Consider the following 21,006-nt stretch of genomic DNA (forward strand, 5'->3'; position numbering starts at 1 on the left):
TCGTCTTTCATAAAATAATTTTTTGTAGAAACGAAAACTTTTATCAAATGTAAAATACAATTTTAGGCGCGCAAATGAAATTTCCCTAGGAAGCAGGAAGTACCTACATTATAAATGAGAAAATATGCCAACTTCCTGAAGCGCCGTAGGTAAATCTTCTTTTTCTAACGCTTCCATTGACCATGCCGTTTACTGCAATGGCGGTATAGATACTTCACGAAGAAGAAAGTGGATTTTCTGCAATGTAAGTGAATATTGTTTTTGTTTTTTCTTTTATGCACTCATATTAAATATGAAATTGTATGGTTTTTCTGTGTAAATTTATATCGAATTTATGGTATTACAACATTACAGGATGATTACGATTTGAGTGGGCAAGGTCTAGTTGTACTTTTATAGACTATAGAATTCAGTTTCTTCCATATTGATCAGTGTACTAGCCAATATAACATAATCTTACTTATAAAAAACAAAAAAATCCAGTTATCGATAATAATTGTTCCTCAAGGAGTTTTCCGGCTTACAAGAATAGGACGCCAAAGAATTCGCGGTAATCGTCCCCGACGTCTTAGGTTAGGATGATTTAAGTATTGTTTGATGATTTTATGTAATATAATATAATTTGTAAAAGTCTAGTTTGAAATGGCATTTATGTTTTCATGTAATGTTCCTTCATGTTTATTTATCGTTAATTTTATAGTAAATAAAACATACTTAAGTAATGCATGTTATATTAACAAAAAAATAGAAGAAAAACAAAGCAACAAATAAATCTTATAAAACCTTTTTGTTTCTAGTAAATGTACTCTGTATTATAATATTTCATAGTATTATATATTTATACCTTGGTATATATTAGGTTTGTGTTTGTTATATAGATAAATTACTAATTTCATGAATTTTTGTTAAGACAAATGTAAGCTTTAATTATTTTAAAAAGCATTAATATGGAAAAACTTTTTGAAGAAAATGTATTTATGTTAGAAGAAGATATAATGTTGATTTTAACAAATGTACATTGATTCTTTCTTTTGTAATAATTATACTTTTAGGTAACACTTGTTATTTTACTATCTGAATGGACAATAAGGTGGATGTCTCAGAAGTAGAAAATATTTCAATGATTGGATCGTCTGAAATCTTTTATCTGCCTGAAGTAGCAGAGATATCAGAGGTGTTAGATTCTACTGGTCTCAGTCCATTGACGTCTTCTTTAGATCATACTCTAACTCTTCAAGAAGATAAACTGCTTTCATCAGAAGTTAATATGGGCATAGAAGATACATGGTATCATTAATATTACTTGTTCAAATAGTTAGCAATATATATTGCTATATATAACAAATCATATTGGTCTACATCAACATTTTTGTTATAGGACTGAAGCAAATAGTTCTACATCAGATTATGCTATTCCACTTCCACCACCACCTGGTTTAAATGATTTCACAGATGTTGGTGCAGATCCTATTGGTGATAGCGGAACTGGTATAGAGTATGGCCCATTTTTACCTCCCGGTACTCCAGCTCTAAATAATTTGTTTTCAGAAGGTGGAGATTCTCAAGATGATTCTCCCATGGGTGTGTATAAATTCTTATGTATTTATGTATACACATGTATTTATGTATTCTAATAAAGTTTCATTTTGAAATGAATTTCTTTATTAAGTCCATTAAATAGTAATATTTTTGTGTGTTTCTATGTTATAGAAGATGTAGTTTTACGTGCTGGAGTATGTGGTCTTCGTAACCTTGGTAATACTTGTTTTATGGCTGCTGGTTTGCAATGTTTGACTGCAACACCACCCGTCCTGCGACATTTTTTGGATATACAGCAGGGAGGGGAAAAACTACCTCCTCCAGGTTCATTAATGGCACATTTTAGCGTACTTCTTGGCAAAATGTGGTCTGGAAAATATAGTGTCCTTAGGCCTACTGAATTTAAACAGACATTGGGCGCGTATCATTCACAGTTTAAAGATAATAGACAGGTAATTATAAGATATTTTTGTAAATTGTTTAATTATTATTGAATAATTTAAATAATTATTATAAATAATAATTAATAGCATGATTGTCAAGAATTTCTTGCACTTTTACTGGATTCTTTACATGAACAAATGAATACAGCAAAGTGTACAAAAAATTGTCAAACTCCTTCATCTACAACCACTGCCAACTCTATTAATTCAATTGAGAATTCAAATGGGAAAATGATGTCCCCAGTCACTGCCACTAGTAATTCCAATTGTAATACAGATATATTGGAAATGTATGATTGCTTACCATCACCAGAATGTCCAAATAGCCCTAATGTTACTATGGCAGGTTCACCAAGAGGTAAAAATATACTTAATATAGATTTATAATAAGTGAAAATTATATACATACATAGAAAAATTATATACATACGTACATACGCAGAAATTATAAAAATTAATTGATTTTAGATTTAGGTTCACCAATAGGTGAATTAGATAGTATTGCAAATTCGCCACGAGGATCGCCTTTGAATGATGGTGAAGATGATGAAGAAACACTTGATTCTGATGAAACTGTTGAAGCAAAGTCAAGTACGTTTATTCACAATGAAGTTGATGAAAAAAAAAGTGAAGTTACGCCTTCGTTAAGGCTGGAAACATTAATCGAACTTTCGAAAAATGTACCAAAATATCATGGTCTTTATGATATTCATAAAGAAGCAAAAACTAGCAATGCAAACTTTTTAGTAACACAACAAGAATGTAATAATGAGATTCATTATGATTCTCAAAAATTTCCAAAGGAAAATGTTCGTAGAATGCCTTTAGACAATTCAAATCTAATGGAAAATCATGATTTTGACAATAAAAGTGTCAGTATCAAAAGAATAAAGGAAGTCAATGTTCAAAAAGTCAATTGTGGTGTAGATTATGCATCAAGTGGTTCTGATATAGAGTATGATAATGGCTTAGAAAAATGTAATGTAAAACGTATGAGATTGGATGATCAAGAGAAGAATCATAAACGTGATGGTCAAGGAAGCATTAGTTCTCAATGTACACGAATGTCACAAAGCTATGGAAATGGTACTATAGAGACACAAGATGAGCTTGAAGCCGACAAACATTGGGCAAAGCATTTAAAATCTAATAGAAGTATTATCGTTGATACTTTCCAGGGACAGTTTAAAAGCAAGGTAAATCTATTGTATCATATATGATACTTTATGTTCATACTATGGAGACTGCGTTGGGGTAATTTACACACATAATTGATTTTTACCGTAAAATGTTTCCTATATTAAACTTCAGCAGTTATACCTTCTTGCTTTGCGAAGCATAAAAAGCAGGTCTCATTTTGCTGATATATGATAATGTTTAAATTACAAATATACATGTTATTTATATATAAGATTGAAATAACTTTCATTGTTATATTTCCTTTATAGGTTGTTTGTGCAGTATGTAATCATGTTTCTGTTACATATGAACCTTTCATGTATTTATCAGTACCGCTGCCCCATGCAATGGAAAGACAATTAAACGTTACATATGTTCCCGCAAATGGTGATCAACCTATAAAGTGTGTTGTTTCATTAAATAAGCAATCACGCATTGGGAAATTGAAAAAGGAGCTACTAAAAACACTTGGCAAAGAAAACATTGCAATAAGAAATATTGCACTTGCCGAAGTTTTAGAAAATCATATATCAAAGATTCTGGTAAGCATATAGAACTTAACTCCTCCTTAACTAATTCCTATCGCATGTATGTATATATTAAGAAATTTTTATTCGTTTAGTCAGTCCATTGTGAGTTTATGATATTTCAAAGAAGTCTGCAGATTTAGTAGATATTTGGATAATGAGGTTACTAGAATAATCCTTTAATCCAATATGTTTTTTAAGGATGTATCAAGTTATTTGTTTTAATTAGGAATAAAGTTCAATTTTATTCCATATCATGAAAAACGGTGCGTGGGTCTATATGTTAATGCGAGAATAATTATGGAGGGTGAAGAAGGCGGCTTATCGAGTAGTCTCGATAATCGTTGATACTGCTCTCCGAGAGTAAATGTTGTGGAAGAACATTCTCGTAGCGTAAAGTTTAGTTACGAGGCTACATTCCATCACACAGATTCAATTTCTTTGTTTCTGTATTCTTTTATATATGTTTAATTTGGTTTTCGTTATATACTTTCTTGTTATTGGCCAACTATGGCCATCATTCCTCGATTATATTATTTTACCCTTGCACCGTAGGTATCAGGAATTATGTATCTTGTTTGCTGTAACTTATCACACTAGACGGAATTGTCATTGTTGGATTGTACATCAAGGTTTTACATTTAAGGATGACAATACACTCTTGAGACACATCAATGATACAAATCGATCTATATATGCCTTTGAACTCACGGAACCTCCTGATGCGTACACTTCAGTATCAGACGGTGGTGGAGATCGTATATCGGAGGCTGATTCCTGTCAAAAATGTACAGTTATGGGAGAAGAAATTCCATGTACAATTTGTCTCGAAGAATTGGACGGAGATTTGAAAAAGCATAGCGGAAATAGTTGCAACTTTGTTATGTGCGATACTTGTATTGAGGTAGGCTACTCTGTAGCTTAATTTTTCTAATATGTTCGCAAGAATGAACAGCATTAAACAATCAAAATTTCCTATTAATTTATTTTTTTACATTATTATTGATACTTTATTCGCATAATCGTAATTGGTATAATACGTAAACCCGATGATGAAAACGGCAGCTTCAATCTAGCGGAAGGGGTGTACAGGCAAGGTACATAGTTACCACGTTTTCACCTCGGGAAGGTCTGAGATTCAGTCAATAAACGTTCTAGCCGGACGGTATCATAAGGGTACGTACGGGAACCAGAAATAGCTTTTTGTTGCCAATTAGCCCAGGAAACTTCGCTCGAAGTAGAGGTACTTGGAAACGAAAAGATGGAAACCCGTATGATTCGCTATTTGAGTACAATCCGCAAGCCAAAAGACTTATACTTTGGAACTCAATTCAGACTAATCTGAAGCTGCTGTATACTGAGGGTATTATATTATCCTTTAACAGTCATATCACATTGCAAAAATTGAACTTTAAGTACATATTTAAATCTCACATGTTACAATGTAAACTTTCTAAGTTATTGTTTTATGTTTAATTTAACAGAATTACTTCAAAAATCAAACGGAACCGCAAATGTGTCCAATGTGTTCAACCTATATGACTGCATCATCCTTTATTAAAATAGATCAAACAGGCAGACCAAGACCTGCAATTAGGATCTTAAATGTACCATTGGTCTTGCGACATGATACAACAAATGAAACGACAAACAATCGTAAAGGAACAAAACTTTTTGGATATCCGCATTTAGTAAGATTACCTTCAAGAGTAAACGCTAAGGACTTGTATGATATTGTAAGAAAAAATGTACCACAAGAAGGAAATTATACACTTCATTTTGTTACAGGACAGGTTAGAATCTCTATTATTTTTTGTGGATTTAATCTCAATATAAATAGTTTTTGATATAGAATTAAATATATTAACGAATGTACCTTTCTTAATAGGGGCATCATTGTTCTCGTTGCATGTATACTACACATTGTACAGGGTGCAGTGTACCCGAAACGGGTATGGTAATCTTGTGTAATGGTGATACTCTAGCTGTACGTTATACGGAACAGGTTCCTAAGATCGCATCGCCCATTGATCATGTTAGCGTCAGCAAACAAAGGCCTCATCATCCTTTGTCTTTATATGATTGTCTTCAAGCATTTAGTCAAAGGTAAAATTTATCATTAATGATTAAAATTTTCTAGTTCCACAAATTTTTCAAATAACTAATAAATAATATTTTATAGTGAAACATTAGACGAATACAACCCTTGGTTTTGCCCAAAATGCGAGCGAAATCGATGCGCTACGAAAACTCTCACAGTTCATAGATATCCCAAGTTCCTTATAGTATATTTGAAACGGTATGTTTACTTTTGATTGTATGGCGACGTAAAGATAAAATTTGTTCTGCAAAATACGATAATTGTATTTTGTTTATTATAGATTTGTATTTTATGAGTGTACTAGTATGAAGTTAGACGATAAAGTTACATTTCCCTTGGTTGGTTTGAGCGTTGGACAACACTTATACGATCTTTATGCATGCGTTTGTCATTTTGGAGGTATATATCTTCATTTTATTTCATTCGTAGTTAAAAATGATGTAAGAGATGTTCTTATGTATTGTTATGTGTTATAAGGGGTCTCAGCTGGACACTATACAGCATACGCAAAAAATCCTCGCACTGATATGTGGTACTACTACAATGATGAAATTACAAGCAGACAAAAACCTCAGGAGGAAGATTTTAGCAACGCATATATACTTTTTTACAGTCGGCAAGGGACCAATTTAAAATCGTGCAATATATAACCAGTGCTGGAACAAAGAAACTGGCAAATAGATAGTGCCAGTGATATACAAAGTGTGAGGAACAGAAGAGTAACTGGGAAATCAAGAGAAGAGTTTACAAGGTGCTGCGTTTATATGTTGATCGAACTATGTCATATTGAATGGAAAATTGCTTACAAATCTTTCGATCTATTTTTCCTAATAATTCGTTCATGGTCTGCCTCTGTGTCTCTTTTCCTTCCTTATTCAATTTGATGCTGTTTTAACTGTTGTCTGTAAAACATTTTACAGACAGTATAGCGTGCGGGATATACACGTGGAAATTCATTGACTGTCAATTGTATCTATCACTAGGGGTAAATTTGTGCATTTTATCGGTGATTGTTTACTGAATTGGAAAGTATAGTGTAATTACCAGATTGTTAATGACATTAATCGTGGAAAACAGCAGTTGTGCAAGGAAGAGTTGATAATTTGGAAAGAACTAAGCGTATTTATACCAGATTAGTGCATAAACGTACGTCGAATTTGTACAGTAGGTGATTAAAGTAGACTTTGGGGTTTTGAACAGACGTAATTTATTAGTGAATAAAGGCGAACGTTACGGCTAGACACACTTAAAAGTACGATTCTTAACGATGGAGCGTAACCATTCACTGTATCACCATTTCCTTTTTATCTGAATGGATACAAGACTGCTAAGATGTTCGTAATCTGCATGTACATTGTAGCAAAAAGAATTTGTATTTGCAGATTATTTATTAAATTAGTTTTGTTGTAATTTTATTACAAGGTATTCATTTTACTTGTTATATGCGCTCGTATTTTCACGCGTACAATGGACACACGCATGCGTTATAATACATAATCATCATACCCGTTGTTAATATACTATTTGTGACCCGATGACTGTATTATACGTCTTTGCCGGATAGATTATTGTAAAAATTATCGTAAAAGAAATGGTTCTAATTTTTCGGTTAAAACCTGCCAACTACGAAGTGATTATACTGTATTATATTTGTGTTCATTCGATTTATGTAATTTCGTGATTGTTTCTTGTTTTCTAATCAACTGGTTTAGCTACGATATACAAGTTATTGACGAATCTTTGGCTATAACATTAATATCTCTTGATATCATTTAACGAAAAACTTTTAATATATCGTTAGAGATAGAAATCGCCAAATTTCTAAATTGTTTTGTTATATTGAGTTTAATAATATTAGGTTTTAATAATTTATAGTACATGTTGGGTAAGAAATAACATTCTAATTGCTATTTGGAAGAATTGTAATTGTATTCTTATAGCCATCAAAAATTTATTCGAAAGAGAAATATATTAGTACAAAGATTGAGATATGCAAAATCGAGGGAAACTAAGGCCACCGATAGGGTAATGATTAGGTACGTTAAATATGTATGTAAAAGACGATCTTTGGTATGTACATTAAAAATCTTATCGTTAAATGTTTCGCGATAAATATTTGTATTGTAACGATCAAAAACGTTTATTTGCTCGATGGTGTCAAAAATACGCCGTTAATTATTGAAGAGCAGTACTCGGAAACTTTTTAGATATTTTAACGATAACCATGAATAATGGTATGTTGGTGTTAGAATATATTTCTCAAAATTTGTTTCAACCGTTCCTTTCTCTAACCTAACAAAACTACAATTATTCTACCCTTTTGTTCAAATGGTGATGTACATATCACTGTTTCTTCTGTGCTTGGCTACTTTTCTTTATCTATGCGCGCCGTGTATCGTTGTCAAAATTTCGATTGTTTAATGTAAAGACACTGTAAACCATACCACTGCTCCAGGATGTTCCAGGCCTCCAATCTCGCAATTTATTGTTCGGGTTTCACCATTTAAAACGAATAGTGCATCACTAGATGGGCTGACCATATATTTACCAAATATGCCACTTTGTACAATTGGTCTATTCGGGTTTCCCCATTTTGTTAAATTAGGCGACGTTGCTTTACCCACGCCTGTTATCATTTCCACTTTACCTATAGTTAAAAATTAATGTTTTAACTTTTGATGCAATATTATATTATTGTGTTTTAAAATTTTCATCATACCGGTGGACAGATCAAGGAAGAGAATGTTTTCTTTGTCAATGGATGATGCGTAAATATCATAACCGTGCGTCGTTTGTGATGGATAGAGCGCGATATCGCTGATATTCAATGTCGTTTTTACGTCAAATGCGAATTTCAAACCATCGGCTAAAAAAAGGATTGGTTAATTGTTATTAGTAATACCGTTAATAATCTTATAAAGAAAAAATAAATTCTAGTTACATGATACTTCTTGTACGACTAGAGTTACGCCTGTGTCTTGTTTGTCTAACGTGACAAGGTGCCGAGAGTCGGGTGAAATAGTTGGTTTCCCTAAAAGATTTGGTTTGTATGCAAGAACGGTGTCAGTTAAATAATCTAACAACAATTGGCCTGTTGGTCGGTTGGTAACCGGTTCTTGACATTCGATTACTACAAATCCATCTGAAAAAATTGTAAGGTATATTTATAGATTGTTTCAGTTATGTATCAAACATTTATCAATTTAATACATAACTAAAATAAATTACTCACATAGGACTGAAAATTGGACATTCACTGGAACACAATTATAAGAACTTAAATCAGCGCTACGTGTATATTTCATATTCTTTAAATCAAGTTTATACATGTTACGTTGATTCGCATGACTCACGTAACCGTACTTGAACACGTTCTCAATATCCTAAAAGATGAAAAGTATACGGTAATACTTACGTTTACGTAATTTCTGAGTGGATGATAACTTTCAATGATTAAGAGACTTACTTGCGATTCAGGAATATAAATATTTTGGATTATATCAAATTGCGCATCGATAGGCTCTGGTCGAATGGCTCGGTGCTTTTTTTTCTGAGCAGCATCTTCTATTACTTGCACCGTTTTTACATCGATGTCTTTCTCGTTGCGCCAGTTCAATATCCATACTTGATCGAGAGAGGAAACATACCAGAGCTGAACAGGGTTTTTGTCGGTCGGTACCACCTAATACATTATAAAGAGAGTAAGATTTATTTTTAATCGTAGTAGTTGTATTAAACGAATAGAGTCAATATTGACAAATTAAAATTTACTCACATCGACTATAACCATTTGTATTTCACTGATGACAAGTACGCGATCTTTATCTGGTTGACTGACGTACACATATCGATTTGCTACATTAATCGCGCGTCCCCATGAACAAGGGACACCCTTAATGCCACACACGTATTCCTAAGTTACGAAATTTAATACATGAAAACATGAAAATGAATTTGTTAGTCCAGGCTACCATTTATAACTATTAAGTATTTGAAAGTATTCACAACGTCGATATAACAACAGTAATATTCGAATCAAAATGCAACTTACACTTAAAAACTTATTGAACAATAGCAATCTCGACTATGAAAGCTTAGAATCGTTTATACTACAATTATTTAATAACACGTTTAATTTTACCTGTGTACCAGGTATCACATCCGTAGAGCGAATTTCATGTCGTGGTCGGCAAGCAGACGGTTCGTATACCAAAATGCCCCATTCGTGGAAAGAGAAGAATCTCCGCTCTTCGTTCTCGGTCGCTAGATAAGAACATAATTGTTATTAATTTATCGAAATTAGTGATCAATAAATGATCTATATTTTATATTTGCAAATACAATTACTTTTCCTTCTTTATTTTTCATTAACTGACACTGCGTTATACGTATTATATTACCTTATCCAACATGTAGAAGGAGAACAGGTTTATACATATGGTATGTATAGTAAGTAACTAATTTATCGCATAACTGATAAATGATATATATATATATATATATATATATATGTCGGAGATGAAAGGACATCGGAGCCTTCCCTTTGGAACTTCGGGAAAATCCCTTAACACCGTAATCTAGATTCTATCATAGGCGTAATTAAACAATTGTCGTCAATCTATCCGATTGTATTTGTTCGAGATTTGTTCCCACTTCTGATGTCGGATTTACATTAGAATTAGGGTTAGGGGCGTGAAACGAATCTTCATTTGGATTACACATTGTCGTTATGCAATAGAGAAGACATTGACTAGTGCAAATACGATTATTACAGAAGTTGACAAGTAACCGTGGTAATTAGATACTCGAGAAGCTAATGACAATGATCCTAGGTTTAATAACGAATCCGCGGTCAACGGGATAACAGGATGCGCTTTCTTCAAAAGCTCAAATCGTACTCGACTTGCTTGGCTACGATGGAAGTATAACTAAACTAACTCTTTGTTAAAACGTGGAATATCCACCGAGCGTACAGACGCTAAGTACTCGCTAATACGACCTCATGAGAGAATGACTTTCCGTCGCGATGATGCTGCAGAGGAAAACTATGATGGGGTGTGTCTAAGGACACGAGATCATCGGATTCGTCGAGGATAGCCTTCGTTCAGAAAGTGAGGGAAATTGACGTTGCTGTTAATTGGTCAATTTCCATGTTGGTGGTTAGAAAAAGATGCTAGCCGCCCTCGAGGGAAAGCTGCACCTGTACTATGGAAACGCATCGACATCTGGCAATCATCTTACTCGAAGAACAGGGTCTGCAAGTGGCAAGCTACGGGACAGAGATCGTGGGAATGTTTACTGTTGAGTGTTACAACTATTTCCTTTTTAAGGAGAGCTATAGAATTACTCCATGCCTCTGTCAGACAAAGCGTTCATCCCGTGACCGCGGCTACGTTCGGCGACTGGTTGTCGCCTCGAGCCCAAGCTCATTATCACAAATCTCGAACAAATACAATTAATTACGCCTGTGATAGAATCTAGATTATGGTGTTAAGGGATTTTCCCGAAGTTCCAAAGGGAAGGCTCTGATGACCTTTTATCTCCGACATATATATTTATTTATATTTGCGAATATAATTATATATCCCAGACAGAGAGACTATTTATTTTTTGCTTTATATTAACGTATAGAAGGACAGGTTTATACATACACATAACAAGTGACTTACTTGGAGTAGGTTGTTCCTGAACCACCAAGCTACTGATATCTCTGGTAACACCGCCGATACTACTAGCTTGACACATGTAGGCTCCAGTATCGGCGTAATCAACGTTTTTAATGATGAGTTTAGTACCGTTCCCAATGATATCGTACTTATCCGGTTGATCATGGTTCAGCGCCTCGTCGTTTTTCAACCACTGCACTCGTGGAAGAGGTTCACCAGCCACGTGGCATCTTACGTTTGCTTCTTCTTTCAAACGTTTTGCTTGGAATCGCGGCGTTACCCTCACTTCGGGAATAGCTAAAAAGTAATTTCGTAAAAATGATCGTTCTTGCGTTAACGAATTTTGCAATATTCGTAATACTTACTGCGAATACTTAGGATATGAGTTTGAACAACGTCTTGATTTCTAACTGCGTGACAAGTGTAATTTCCAGCGTGTATCAGTTGCACTTTCGTTAGATAAAGACTGCCATCGTTGAACACTCGAATCTACCGAAGAAAAAAGTAATTACAGATATATTATCGTTTAAGTATGAAAGTTCATTTGTCTGTGACAATTATTAAATTATTATCGAAGTATTTATTACAAAGATACGTAAAAGGGGAGTGGTCGTCTTTTTTAAGAAATTGTTACTTGTTCATTGTACCTCAGGTTCGTTTAGCGTTTCTAAATCAGCCCCGTTGCGTCGCCACACTAACGGAGGTGGCGGTGTTCCCGTGACATCGCATTTGATTTCCACATTATCGCTTACCCTCGCGGATATGTGGTTTATCTCGAGGGACTTGTCCAGAGATACCACCGAGACACCTATGGACGATTGCGCTAGTTTAAAAGATACTATACGTATGTAAAGATTTTAATTCTATACAAATGCACGTATCTTGGCTTTCGTTATTAAATGAAAAATATCCTGAACCTTTAAAAAGATGAAAACTTGTGGCTACAATGGTTAGATCGAGTAGTTTGAAAGAATACTTACTGTAAAGTTTGCTGAACGCCATGTAAAATTCATTCACGTTCAGTTTTCCATCGCCATCCGTATCGTCATAGCTGATCATGTGACCGAGATTGCAGCCTCTGCATAATTCTTCCAAGTCTTCGTTTTCCGCGAACTACAAATTACCATTTGTCACATAAAATACATACGACCATCGATTAAATTGATTATCATGGAGAAAGTAAAATAGAAGAAAGTTACTTGTTCTAATTCTTCGCGTTCCAAATTGCCATTATTATTCCGATCGTAGTGAGAAAACATTATACTGACAAGGTATTCTTTGCTGTGGTTATCTTGGGACATTAATCTCGCGTGATTGTAGAGCAGCAAATTATCCTGGAATGGAAGTAATATAATCGCACAACGTTCAATGATCGAATACTATAAGCGACGTTTCACTACATATCTCCTCTTGCCTTCATTATTTCGTATTCTTGATTCGAGCACTCCTTCGAGTCCGAGTCGTTCTTCTCTGGTATCAAGTTATCCTTCAAACCACCCTTCTTTCGGCTTCTGGATCTTGGGTAAGAAACGATCCTGCCCGTTTTAGGGGATGTTCTATTCATGTGTAAGGTTCTTCGAATATGAGCGTTTTCGATGTCTGGATTCAGAAAGACGAGATTTTGGATTAAAATGTGGCTCGAATTTAATCACATTAGCTCTAACATTTTACCTAATTTAAATGGAATATTTTCTTCTAAAATTTGATCGACGATTTGTACTGTAATTTGTTTTACTATTTGCAACATTACACAATTTATAGGGTTTGAGATTTCGATAGTAACCAAGCTGCAGAGATTTATAAAGAAATTAAAAAGTGTAGTGATACTTACACGAAATGTACATGATACGCAAAGATATATAAAATATCCATAATATAGTATTTATTAAATATTTAGTAGGTTAAATCGATTTTTGCGTAAGCTCCACTTCAATCAAAATTTCCACTAACATCCATAGTCTAATAATAATGTAGTCTAATAATAATAATATAGAAGAAACAATTGAAAGAATCTAAGTAGTCTGATAGATGTGTCAAAGCTAATTAGCACAAAGAGTTCGAGAATAGTTAAACAGTTAAATAGTTAGCACAAAGAGTTCGATAATAATTTGTACTGAAATAACATAAGATTTTTACCATGGTGTAGACATCGCATCAGTCTGCTTCTGGTTAACGGCGATTCAGAGTGGCAGGCAGCTTTGTGTAGCTCGCAGTGATTCGCGTAGATTTTTCCATTACTGGCGCAAACTGGTCGATGCCTTCGCGGGCATTTTCGTATGCAAACGCACACGGCGATGGTGTTGTTTTTTGGCGACAGTTCGCATTCTTTGCCGATCCCGCAATATTTTGCCACGCAAGGATCGATCGGATGTGGGCCTGTGAGAAAAATAAGGGAGACATCACGATTTCGCCATGGGCTTCGAACAACATCGAAAGCTATCCCCGAGCGATTGATTCCGCAAATACACGTGTGACTTGCTTTTTCCGATCGTTGCACGCTGGTACACGATTTCAAGTTGTCCTGAATTGAATTCGAGGCTTTGAGATCCTCGAAAATCTTCTCGCGGTTAAAGTTATTTAAATCTTTTGGCTACGAGGTAGTTCGTCCCTTTTCCTCTTTCTTTTTAGTGGTTTCGCGTTACGGAATCTACGATCTCCTTGTCTTTGGCCTGAGTTTGTTCATCAAAGAGACTCTCTCGAATATTTTATTACCGTGGTCTTGTCCAGATTTCGAGCCCTCTTGTTACGGCTTTGACAGAGAAGGGGACGCGTATTAAACAAAGAATAGCGGCTCGAAACTGGATGAGTATTTTTTTCTCTGTTTCGGGTTATTTCGAGTTTTATATGTTACACTCGTTTGACAGAGACGTAGCGTTGAATTATTGGTAAACGTCGACAGATAAATTCTGCCTGAAACTTGTTCTGGTCAACAATGCAGGATAAATATTTCATACGCGTGTTTGCCGTAATTAATACGGGTACCTGTTGTGACTGACGCTAATTAGCACTCGAATTTGTAAAATTCACGGCAAAGCTTCGAGTTATTATATCAGCGATTATAATAACATATCGACTGTCTTTGTGTTTATACAAATTCAATCGTTTTCTGATATTTAATATCGCGATATCATCGATAATTGAACCGGTTGTCGCTGTTGTGTCGAGCTGCGTTTTGATTTCAATGGATATGTTCAAAGTAATCACAGGCAATATCGATATATATACACGTATTTCAATATTATTTATTTATTTTTGCGATGCGAAGTTGAGTGCAAGTCGATGCGTACAATTAAATTTACTTTCTAACCAGATAAAGTTGATATGCAATGTGCGCGTTATTTTACATAGTCGCGTTAATATTAATCCTTGGGCTTGTCCTTTACGCGATTCTCGCGGCGTATCGTTTAGTGTGAAAGAGCGAAAAACTAAAAGAGAGATCTTCCGAGGAAGAATCAAGATAACGGGAGTAACAGGAAAAGAGAATGACTACGAAGGTCTCGATAGGCGTTCAAATTTTCGGTGCGCTGACTATCACCGGCGTGGTGTTCTTTGTGGCGTTCTTTATCCTGAAAATACAGTACTTATAAATCCCTTTTCTCGAATGACGGACGACGTTTGGTTAAAACAGCATAAACAAATGGGTCTCGTTTCCGTTGCCGACGACGCTTCTTCGTTTTCCATTTTAAACGACTACTGTTCGAGGGCGAGAACGCGAAAATCTGGTCTTCGAATAGCGCCATTGTGCGCTGAAAATTATACATTCATCGGAATAATCACTTAATTAAGAAATGTTGAACGAGACTCGCGGGAAAAGCAGTTGCGCCGACGAAAGAATAACGCGAAAGTTTGCTTTAGAAATTTCGTAACCACGAATAAAGCGTTCACAGTACAGATGACGGGAATGACCAGTTTCTTTTTCGCTTTTTTCTTTTTTTATTCTTGTCAGCTGTATCAAATGCACGCTGTGTGTAAACGCGTTCATTAATTTCTTCCGGCATGCCGGCCAGTTTGTTGGCTTTTCAATTTTCGTTTCTCTCGCGTGGAAGAAGAAACGACGGCTGTACGTTAATTTTGCAAAGGCTCGACTTTGTACACGTATCTTTGCTGCCTTTCTACTGCATCCGTGATGTACAACATTTTTTAATAGATCTTCTTCTTTCCTCTTATAAGACACAGCGAACGAAACGGATATTAACGAACAAAAAACGGAATAAAGTTTCACGTGGAAATTTCAAGCTATTAGATTAACCTTCGTTTCTTACTTTCAGGAAGGTATGATTCTTCAGGAAGCGAGGACCGATCGATCGATGGTGGTATCGTCATCGAAAGGCTGTCACTGTTGGAGGATGACGCATCGTAGCTCTCGGCCACAGTAAAGTCTCGGTGTCGCCTTGAGTGCTGAAAAGAATGAAAAATGCATACGTAAGAACCGCAGAGAAAACTGGGTTAAAGACGCGAGAGGGTCAAGAAACAGGTTCGTGTACGCTTGGCAGGGCGAATCGATGGAAGGCACGATCGACAGTTCAGATTAGGCACGATCGAGTTTGGAAAAAGTGCATCGTTAACGAAAATTTAGAGCAAAGCACTTTACTTATTGTCGATGATGCAGCTGGCTAGTATACATACATGTGCATTGTGTCACAGTATCATGCTCTTTCTAAGAACACACGGAATTTCGTTCGAGTTTGACCAGGCCGGACCGACTTGCCACGAGCCGCTATTACTTTCCATTTTTATTAAAAAGTCGAACTCGGCGAGAAGAGAAGGAACGAATCGTTATTAGTAAACTTTGTTACCAAGTAATTTCTTTTGTGCTCGAGTCGTTGTTGATACAATACATCATCCGTTACGAAAATTAATCTTGTTAAAAAAACCGCTGGGAAGATGTTTCGTAAAGGAGATTGCTTCGTATTTTTGCTACCAAAAGACTTTTATTTCTTATTCTTGTTAATTGTACCTTTTATTTAATTGATCGAAAATAAGGAAAAAAGAAAAAAAGCAAAAGGAAACAAATAAATTGTTTGGAGACACGATGAAAATCCTTTTGTTTCTGATCTGTATTACTTCCATCCATGATTATTTCGACGAAAAATAAAGAGATCCTCGGTCTTTGACGTTCATCCGACGTTAAATTCTTGCCTGGAATGAAAGATGATAAAGTATCAATATCGAGAGACAAACACGTTGGAAAGAGGGATCGAGCATCCAGGTTTCTATCTGTTCGATTTTTCATACAGCGGAACGCCATAGGATATAGTTTGGCTGGTTGTCGCATCGTTCAGAGAAAGACAAAAAAGAAAACAGGAATTGGTTGGCGGAGATCTCAAAGCGATCGGTCAAGCTCGCCGGATACTCGGAAGTTCAGCAAGGGGTTAATATACGAAGCTGAAATATCAGAACGACATCGAAAAATATGAGTAGTTTTAGGATTCATTCATTCTCGCGACCGCGTTATTTCACGAGGAAATTTACGAGGACACCGCGGCATTCCGTATCTCCATTAGCGTCGCCTAAAATTGTTCATTCACGGAACGGGTGTTTTCAATTACTCCCTGAAATTACCGGCCGCTAGGGAGAATAACTTTTTGGGAGGGAACTTTAAGAATTAATTTAGATAGTCTGAGAACTCGTCCTTAAGAATCATTAAACTTCAAGCAGCTTCTCTCATTCTTGTGGTTGACGTTGGATCCGTTGCTTTTTTTCATCAAACATATTTTCTAAACATACTCGTCTCTTCCTCGTGCCACCGCTCCGCAGATTTCGTATTTTCAAATTTTTTTTTCAATTTTAATATTTTATCTTCATCATGAGAAAAATACAGATAATGTAACTCGTACGATATTGCGATACTATTTCGATATCGATCATGATACAAAAAGATCGTGTCCGTTAACGACAACGTAAAGATCGATTAAATGGCTAAATTTTATTCAAGTATACGTTCTATTTTACCTATTAAGAATTAATATTTGATTTATAACATTTTTTACATGACGTCTGATCGATTGTATGCTAGATAATATTAAGCGCGTCTAACCGCAGAAAGTTAGACTTTCACAATGTAATTATCTAAAAACAAACCACCGAAGAAAGATCTTGGTTGTAACGACACCTAATAAATCCTGTACCACTACTCGAATTCATCGAGTGATGTGCCTCTTAGTACATTTTATTTATCACACAAATTAGAGATCTGACTAGCGATTTCTGTTTCTTGTACCATTCAGCTTTCGAGCCGTATTTCATACACTTTCCTACGAAGTTTTATCAAATCGATCACCTGAACGCAAACAGCCAATTCGTTTTGGAAAAATTACGATTTCGCTCGAGGCAAGGATACATTCACACGTTCGGTAGATACGTCCGACACTGTGTCCGATCCAATTACGACCAGCTATTTCGTTGGTTCCACGACTTGCCGTATTAACGCGTGTTATTTTGGATTATCGATTAACGCTGTCAGCGTGGCCGATGCCATTGATTACAGTGCAGCCGACGGCGTATCGGGATTTTAACAATACGTTCCACGTTCGTGAAAATCGGTGCAATTTTATCGCGCGAAAGTGGAGGACCCTTCCATTTCGTTCGAACGTTCGTTGGAGGAAATTTTCAGCTCTTTGTCAAAGAAGTAATCAGTATAAGAGGCGAACTTGAAGCGAATGTAACGAAAAGGTGTTACAGGTACACGTTTGGACGTTCATTAAGAGGTAAGTTGGAGGGAACTAGTTCGGGTATTAGAAGTAACAGCAGAATGTTCCTTGCCACGAAAAACGCTCGTAAGTACGCCCCTTATACGAAATTACCGTGCCATTATTTTCGCCCGAGATAATGAAATGTCGCGTACGAACGTTTCGTGTTTACCGTGGGCTTGGAACTTCTTGAACGGGGACGATAATTAATTGATAATACTATATCACTCGGACGAACCACGAGTAATAGCAGTGGGAGAAGATTATTTGCGGATGGAACGCAGTCGAGCGAAAGTTGTCTGAGAAGATCGTTAGGATCGAAATCAGAAGAACAACCAGCTATGGAAATTAGCCAGTTTGCAGCGCTCGAATTCAGTTGTCAGACGTTGTTTGCATTTACATTTATCATGGGTGTCGTGCAATCAAATCCGCTTCAGGCCGTGAAGCGAATTATCCTCGCATGTTGGAGGACGTACACGGGACAAATGCCGGCACCGATCCAACCACCTATGCGTTGGGTAAATTCTGGCACGCCAACAATTATGTTGGACTACAACGCTACACGATCCATGAGACAAGTGGTGTCTAGCATACTAGTGCACATGCATCAGAACAAACACTTCCGGTCAACATTAACGGAATGGTCAGCACAGCAGCTCGTGCAGCAATGACGGCAAGTCAGATGTCCATGCTGTGATTCCGTAGGTTCCGATAGAAGGAGAGAAACGGACTATATGGTATAACTTGGACTAGATTCTCCAGGGAATCAAAAGTAGCGAAGAAATTCTGTTCTGCTATCCCGCTGTTCTATTCTGACGATGAAGAAAGAACGACAACGTATGTCATTCTAATGCATGGATTTGATAATATAACGCGATATGAATTGATAACACCGAGGTTGTCTCAAAGTCAAAGGATTCAAATTGGATCAATTTAGAGTTGAGAGACCTACCACAGATCGCTTTAAGATCGAGGGCTTCATGGCGAATTCAGAGTCGAGGGATTTGCCAGAAAGTATCTCAGGCTTGAGGGGACTGCCAAGGACAATCTCGGTGTTGAAAGAACCTTTCTTGGACTGCCTCAGGGTTAAGAACATGTCATGGACTACCTAGTGGTCGAGAGACTCATCTTAATCTACCCCCAGGGTTGTGTTTCGGTCATTCCGAATTCAACGTTCCTAAACCCAAACAATACGTGGCCTTCGACCATGAGATGAGGGTAAACCATCTCAGGATACTGTAAGATGAGTCGATATACATTGATCTCATGACGGATCTTTGGACTTTAAGATAGTCTGTAATCATCTTCTTAACTTCGAGATTCTCTGGGAATTCTTCGGTCCCAAGGTCGATTTGCGGTTTTACGATTTTAGAGGGATTTAAGATATTGTGAAAATGATATAGCATGGTTGCAAAATTTATGGGGGATTAGAGTTTCGAGTGGCGAAGCATGTAATTGGAGATACCTTTGGAGAGGCGAGGATCTTGAGTTTCGTTCAGAATTGTGCAATATCAACTTGAAGCTGTTTCTTTCTATCTTCTGCAAAAGCTTTTTTTTAACAAATATAAATTAATTTTTACTAATACCACAATTACAGTATAGGTTTAAAACAGGAATATGAGCAGAGTAGAATATTAATTTGCAAATAACTTTCGCAGACGAAGAATTAAATTTCATCTACAAAACGCGTACCATCCTGTGATTACATCAATAGGCGTTTTAATCCTCCCTAATTTAACCCCAGCTTTAATTTACGACCGCGCTATATCGTTTCTACATAGTATACGTCTCTCGTTCCGAGATAATTCATGATGAATTCTTCAATTTCGAAATTGCTCGATTCGTGGTCTTATTTTAAGGTAATTTGTCTTGATATAGTTTATGAAGGATTTTGATATTACATATTAAGCAGCCCAGGATTGGAATTGAATGATATCCCATTTGGATTACACCATTTTAGTGGGATTTGAATTGAGCTCAGTAATTTGGCAATCCTAAATTCTACATAATCGAATATCTTTAACATTCAATTTTACGTTACGTCATCTATGTACGAGCGTATTTTATTAACTTTAGGAAAACGTAAAAATTAAGTGGAAGTAAAATGTTTAAAAAATTGTCTAAAAGTACCTTGTTAATTCTGTACGTCTCTGAGAGGTAAATTTATTCCTTCTAAATTTATCTAAACGACAACGATAAAACCGTATATTTTCGAAAATTATTATGACCTAGTATATATATTACATGAATGTAACCACAGTTTCCATTGATATATATAAGCATAAATAATTTCAAATTAGTGACGATTGATATCAACACGCATTTCATATGTCGCGTTTATTTTGACTTTCGGGTCATTATTCCAAATAACTTGCTGTCATAGAGAATGCACGCTATTTTAGTGAATCATATTTGAGTTTGATCGATTATTACCGTTACTGTAAATAGGTCACTGTACGCTAGAATCTATTGGAAGGAACCGGTTATGCCATTTCTTGCTCGAAGAGTGGGTCGTCAGGTGAATAATGTTGAAATACGCTGGTGCATTGGGTCGCGGAATACCTTTGACAATGTCCTGACGATTCTTTGCCTATCCTTTGTGGAAGTTCTGCAGTAGAATCCCATTGTAATTGACCACATTCGGTACAGTCGGAACAGTCGGAAGGACACGTGTAAGAGGTATAAGCTAAATACACTTTATATCAATATTTTCCTTTACAACAATCGAGGAGATTCGTGGAAAGAGGCTGCATAAGATAAGAAATTTTAGTTTTAGTTTCCTAACTTTGTTCTTTTTATACTTACAAAATAAATAAGAATTTAACAAGAATTCAAGTATTTGATGATCTTATACTATACTTA

At 35.9% G+C, this 21,006-nt stretch overlaps 2 protein-coding genes across 4 annotated transcripts in view; one reads left to right on the forward strand and one right to left on the reverse strand.

Moving 5' to 3' along the window:
- Positions 1-109: 109 nt before the first annotated feature.
- Positions 110-7,888, forward strand: LOC117157864 (uncharacterized). 3 transcript variants are annotated; one of them, XM_033336168.2, is made up of 15 exons: positions 143-244; positions 355-572; positions 1,053-1,287; positions 1,379-1,488; positions 1,549-1,581; positions 1,711-1,991; positions 2,070-2,340; positions 2,451-3,178; positions 3,431-3,703; positions 4,335-4,592; positions 5,173-5,481; positions 5,577-5,794; positions 5,871-5,987; positions 6,070-6,188; positions 6,267-7,888. In XM_033336168.2, exons 3-15 carry the CDS (start codon positions 1,079-1,081, stop codon positions 6,437-6,439), a joined length of 3,099 nt encoding a protein of 1,032 aa, XP_033192059.1. In that variant the 5' UTR covers positions 143-244; positions 355-572; positions 1,053-1,078; the 3' UTR covers positions 6,440-7,888. The 3 variants fall into 3 exon arrangements, with proteins under 3 accessions (XP_033192058.1, XP_033192059.1, XP_033192057.1); XM_033336166.2 differs by having other exon boundaries at positions 1,379-1,581; XM_033336167.2 differs by lacking the exon at positions 355-572 and having other exon boundaries at positions 110-244; positions 1,379-1,581.
- The window catches only part of Fstl5 (follistatin-like 5), a 47,690-nt gene continuing 33,663 nt past the window's right edge, over positions 6,980-21,006 (reverse strand). The window contains exons 3-17 of the mRNA XM_033336170.2: positions 15,718-15,853; positions 13,592-13,831; positions 12,870-13,054; positions 12,655-12,789; positions 12,436-12,568; positions 12,103-12,263; positions 11,821-11,944; positions 11,459-11,752; positions 9,931-10,052; positions 9,565-9,702; positions 9,256-9,471; positions 9,022-9,172; positions 8,731-8,931; positions 8,509-8,655; positions 6,980-8,436 (exon numbers count right to left, since the gene is read on the reverse strand). Of these exons, the coding sequence (XP_033192061.1) occupies positions 8,207-8,436; positions 8,509-8,655; positions 8,731-8,931; positions 9,022-9,172; positions 9,256-9,471; positions 9,565-9,702; positions 9,931-10,052; positions 11,459-11,752; positions 11,821-11,944; positions 12,103-12,263; positions 12,436-12,568; positions 12,655-12,789; positions 12,870-13,054; positions 13,592-13,831; positions 15,718-15,853 (2,613 nt within the window). The 3' untranslated portion in view covers positions 6,980-8,206. The remainder of the gene's footprint in view (positions 8,437-8,508; positions 8,656-8,730; positions 8,932-9,021; positions 9,173-9,255; positions 9,472-9,564; positions 9,703-9,930; positions 10,053-11,458; positions 11,753-11,820; positions 11,945-12,102; positions 12,264-12,435; positions 12,569-12,654; positions 12,790-12,869; positions 13,055-13,591; positions 13,832-15,717; positions 15,854-21,006) is intronic.

The sequence above is a fragment of the Bombus vancouverensis genome, chromosome 10, assembly GCF_051014615.1.
Source record: "Bombus vancouverensis nearcticus chromosome 10, iyBomVanc1_principal, whole genome shotgun sequence".
In the NCBI taxonomy this organism is placed as follows: Eukaryota; Metazoa; Arthropoda; class Insecta; order Hymenoptera; family Apidae; genus Bombus; species Bombus vancouverensis.

Excerpts from the sequence above, each read along its gene's own strand:
- LOC117157864 (XM_033336167.2), top strand. The coding sequence starts at position 1,079 with ATGGACAATAAGGTGGATGTCTCAGAAGTAGAAAATATTTCAATGATT. Across the intron at positions 2,341-2,450 it reads TATGGCAGGTTCACCAAGAG|ATTTAGGTTCACCAATAGGT; the intron begins GTAAAAATATAC and ends AATTGATTTTAG. Across the intron at positions 3,704-4,334 it reads ATCATATATCAAAGATTCTG|GATGACAATACACTCTTGAG; the intron begins GTAAGCATATAG and ends TTTACATTTAAG.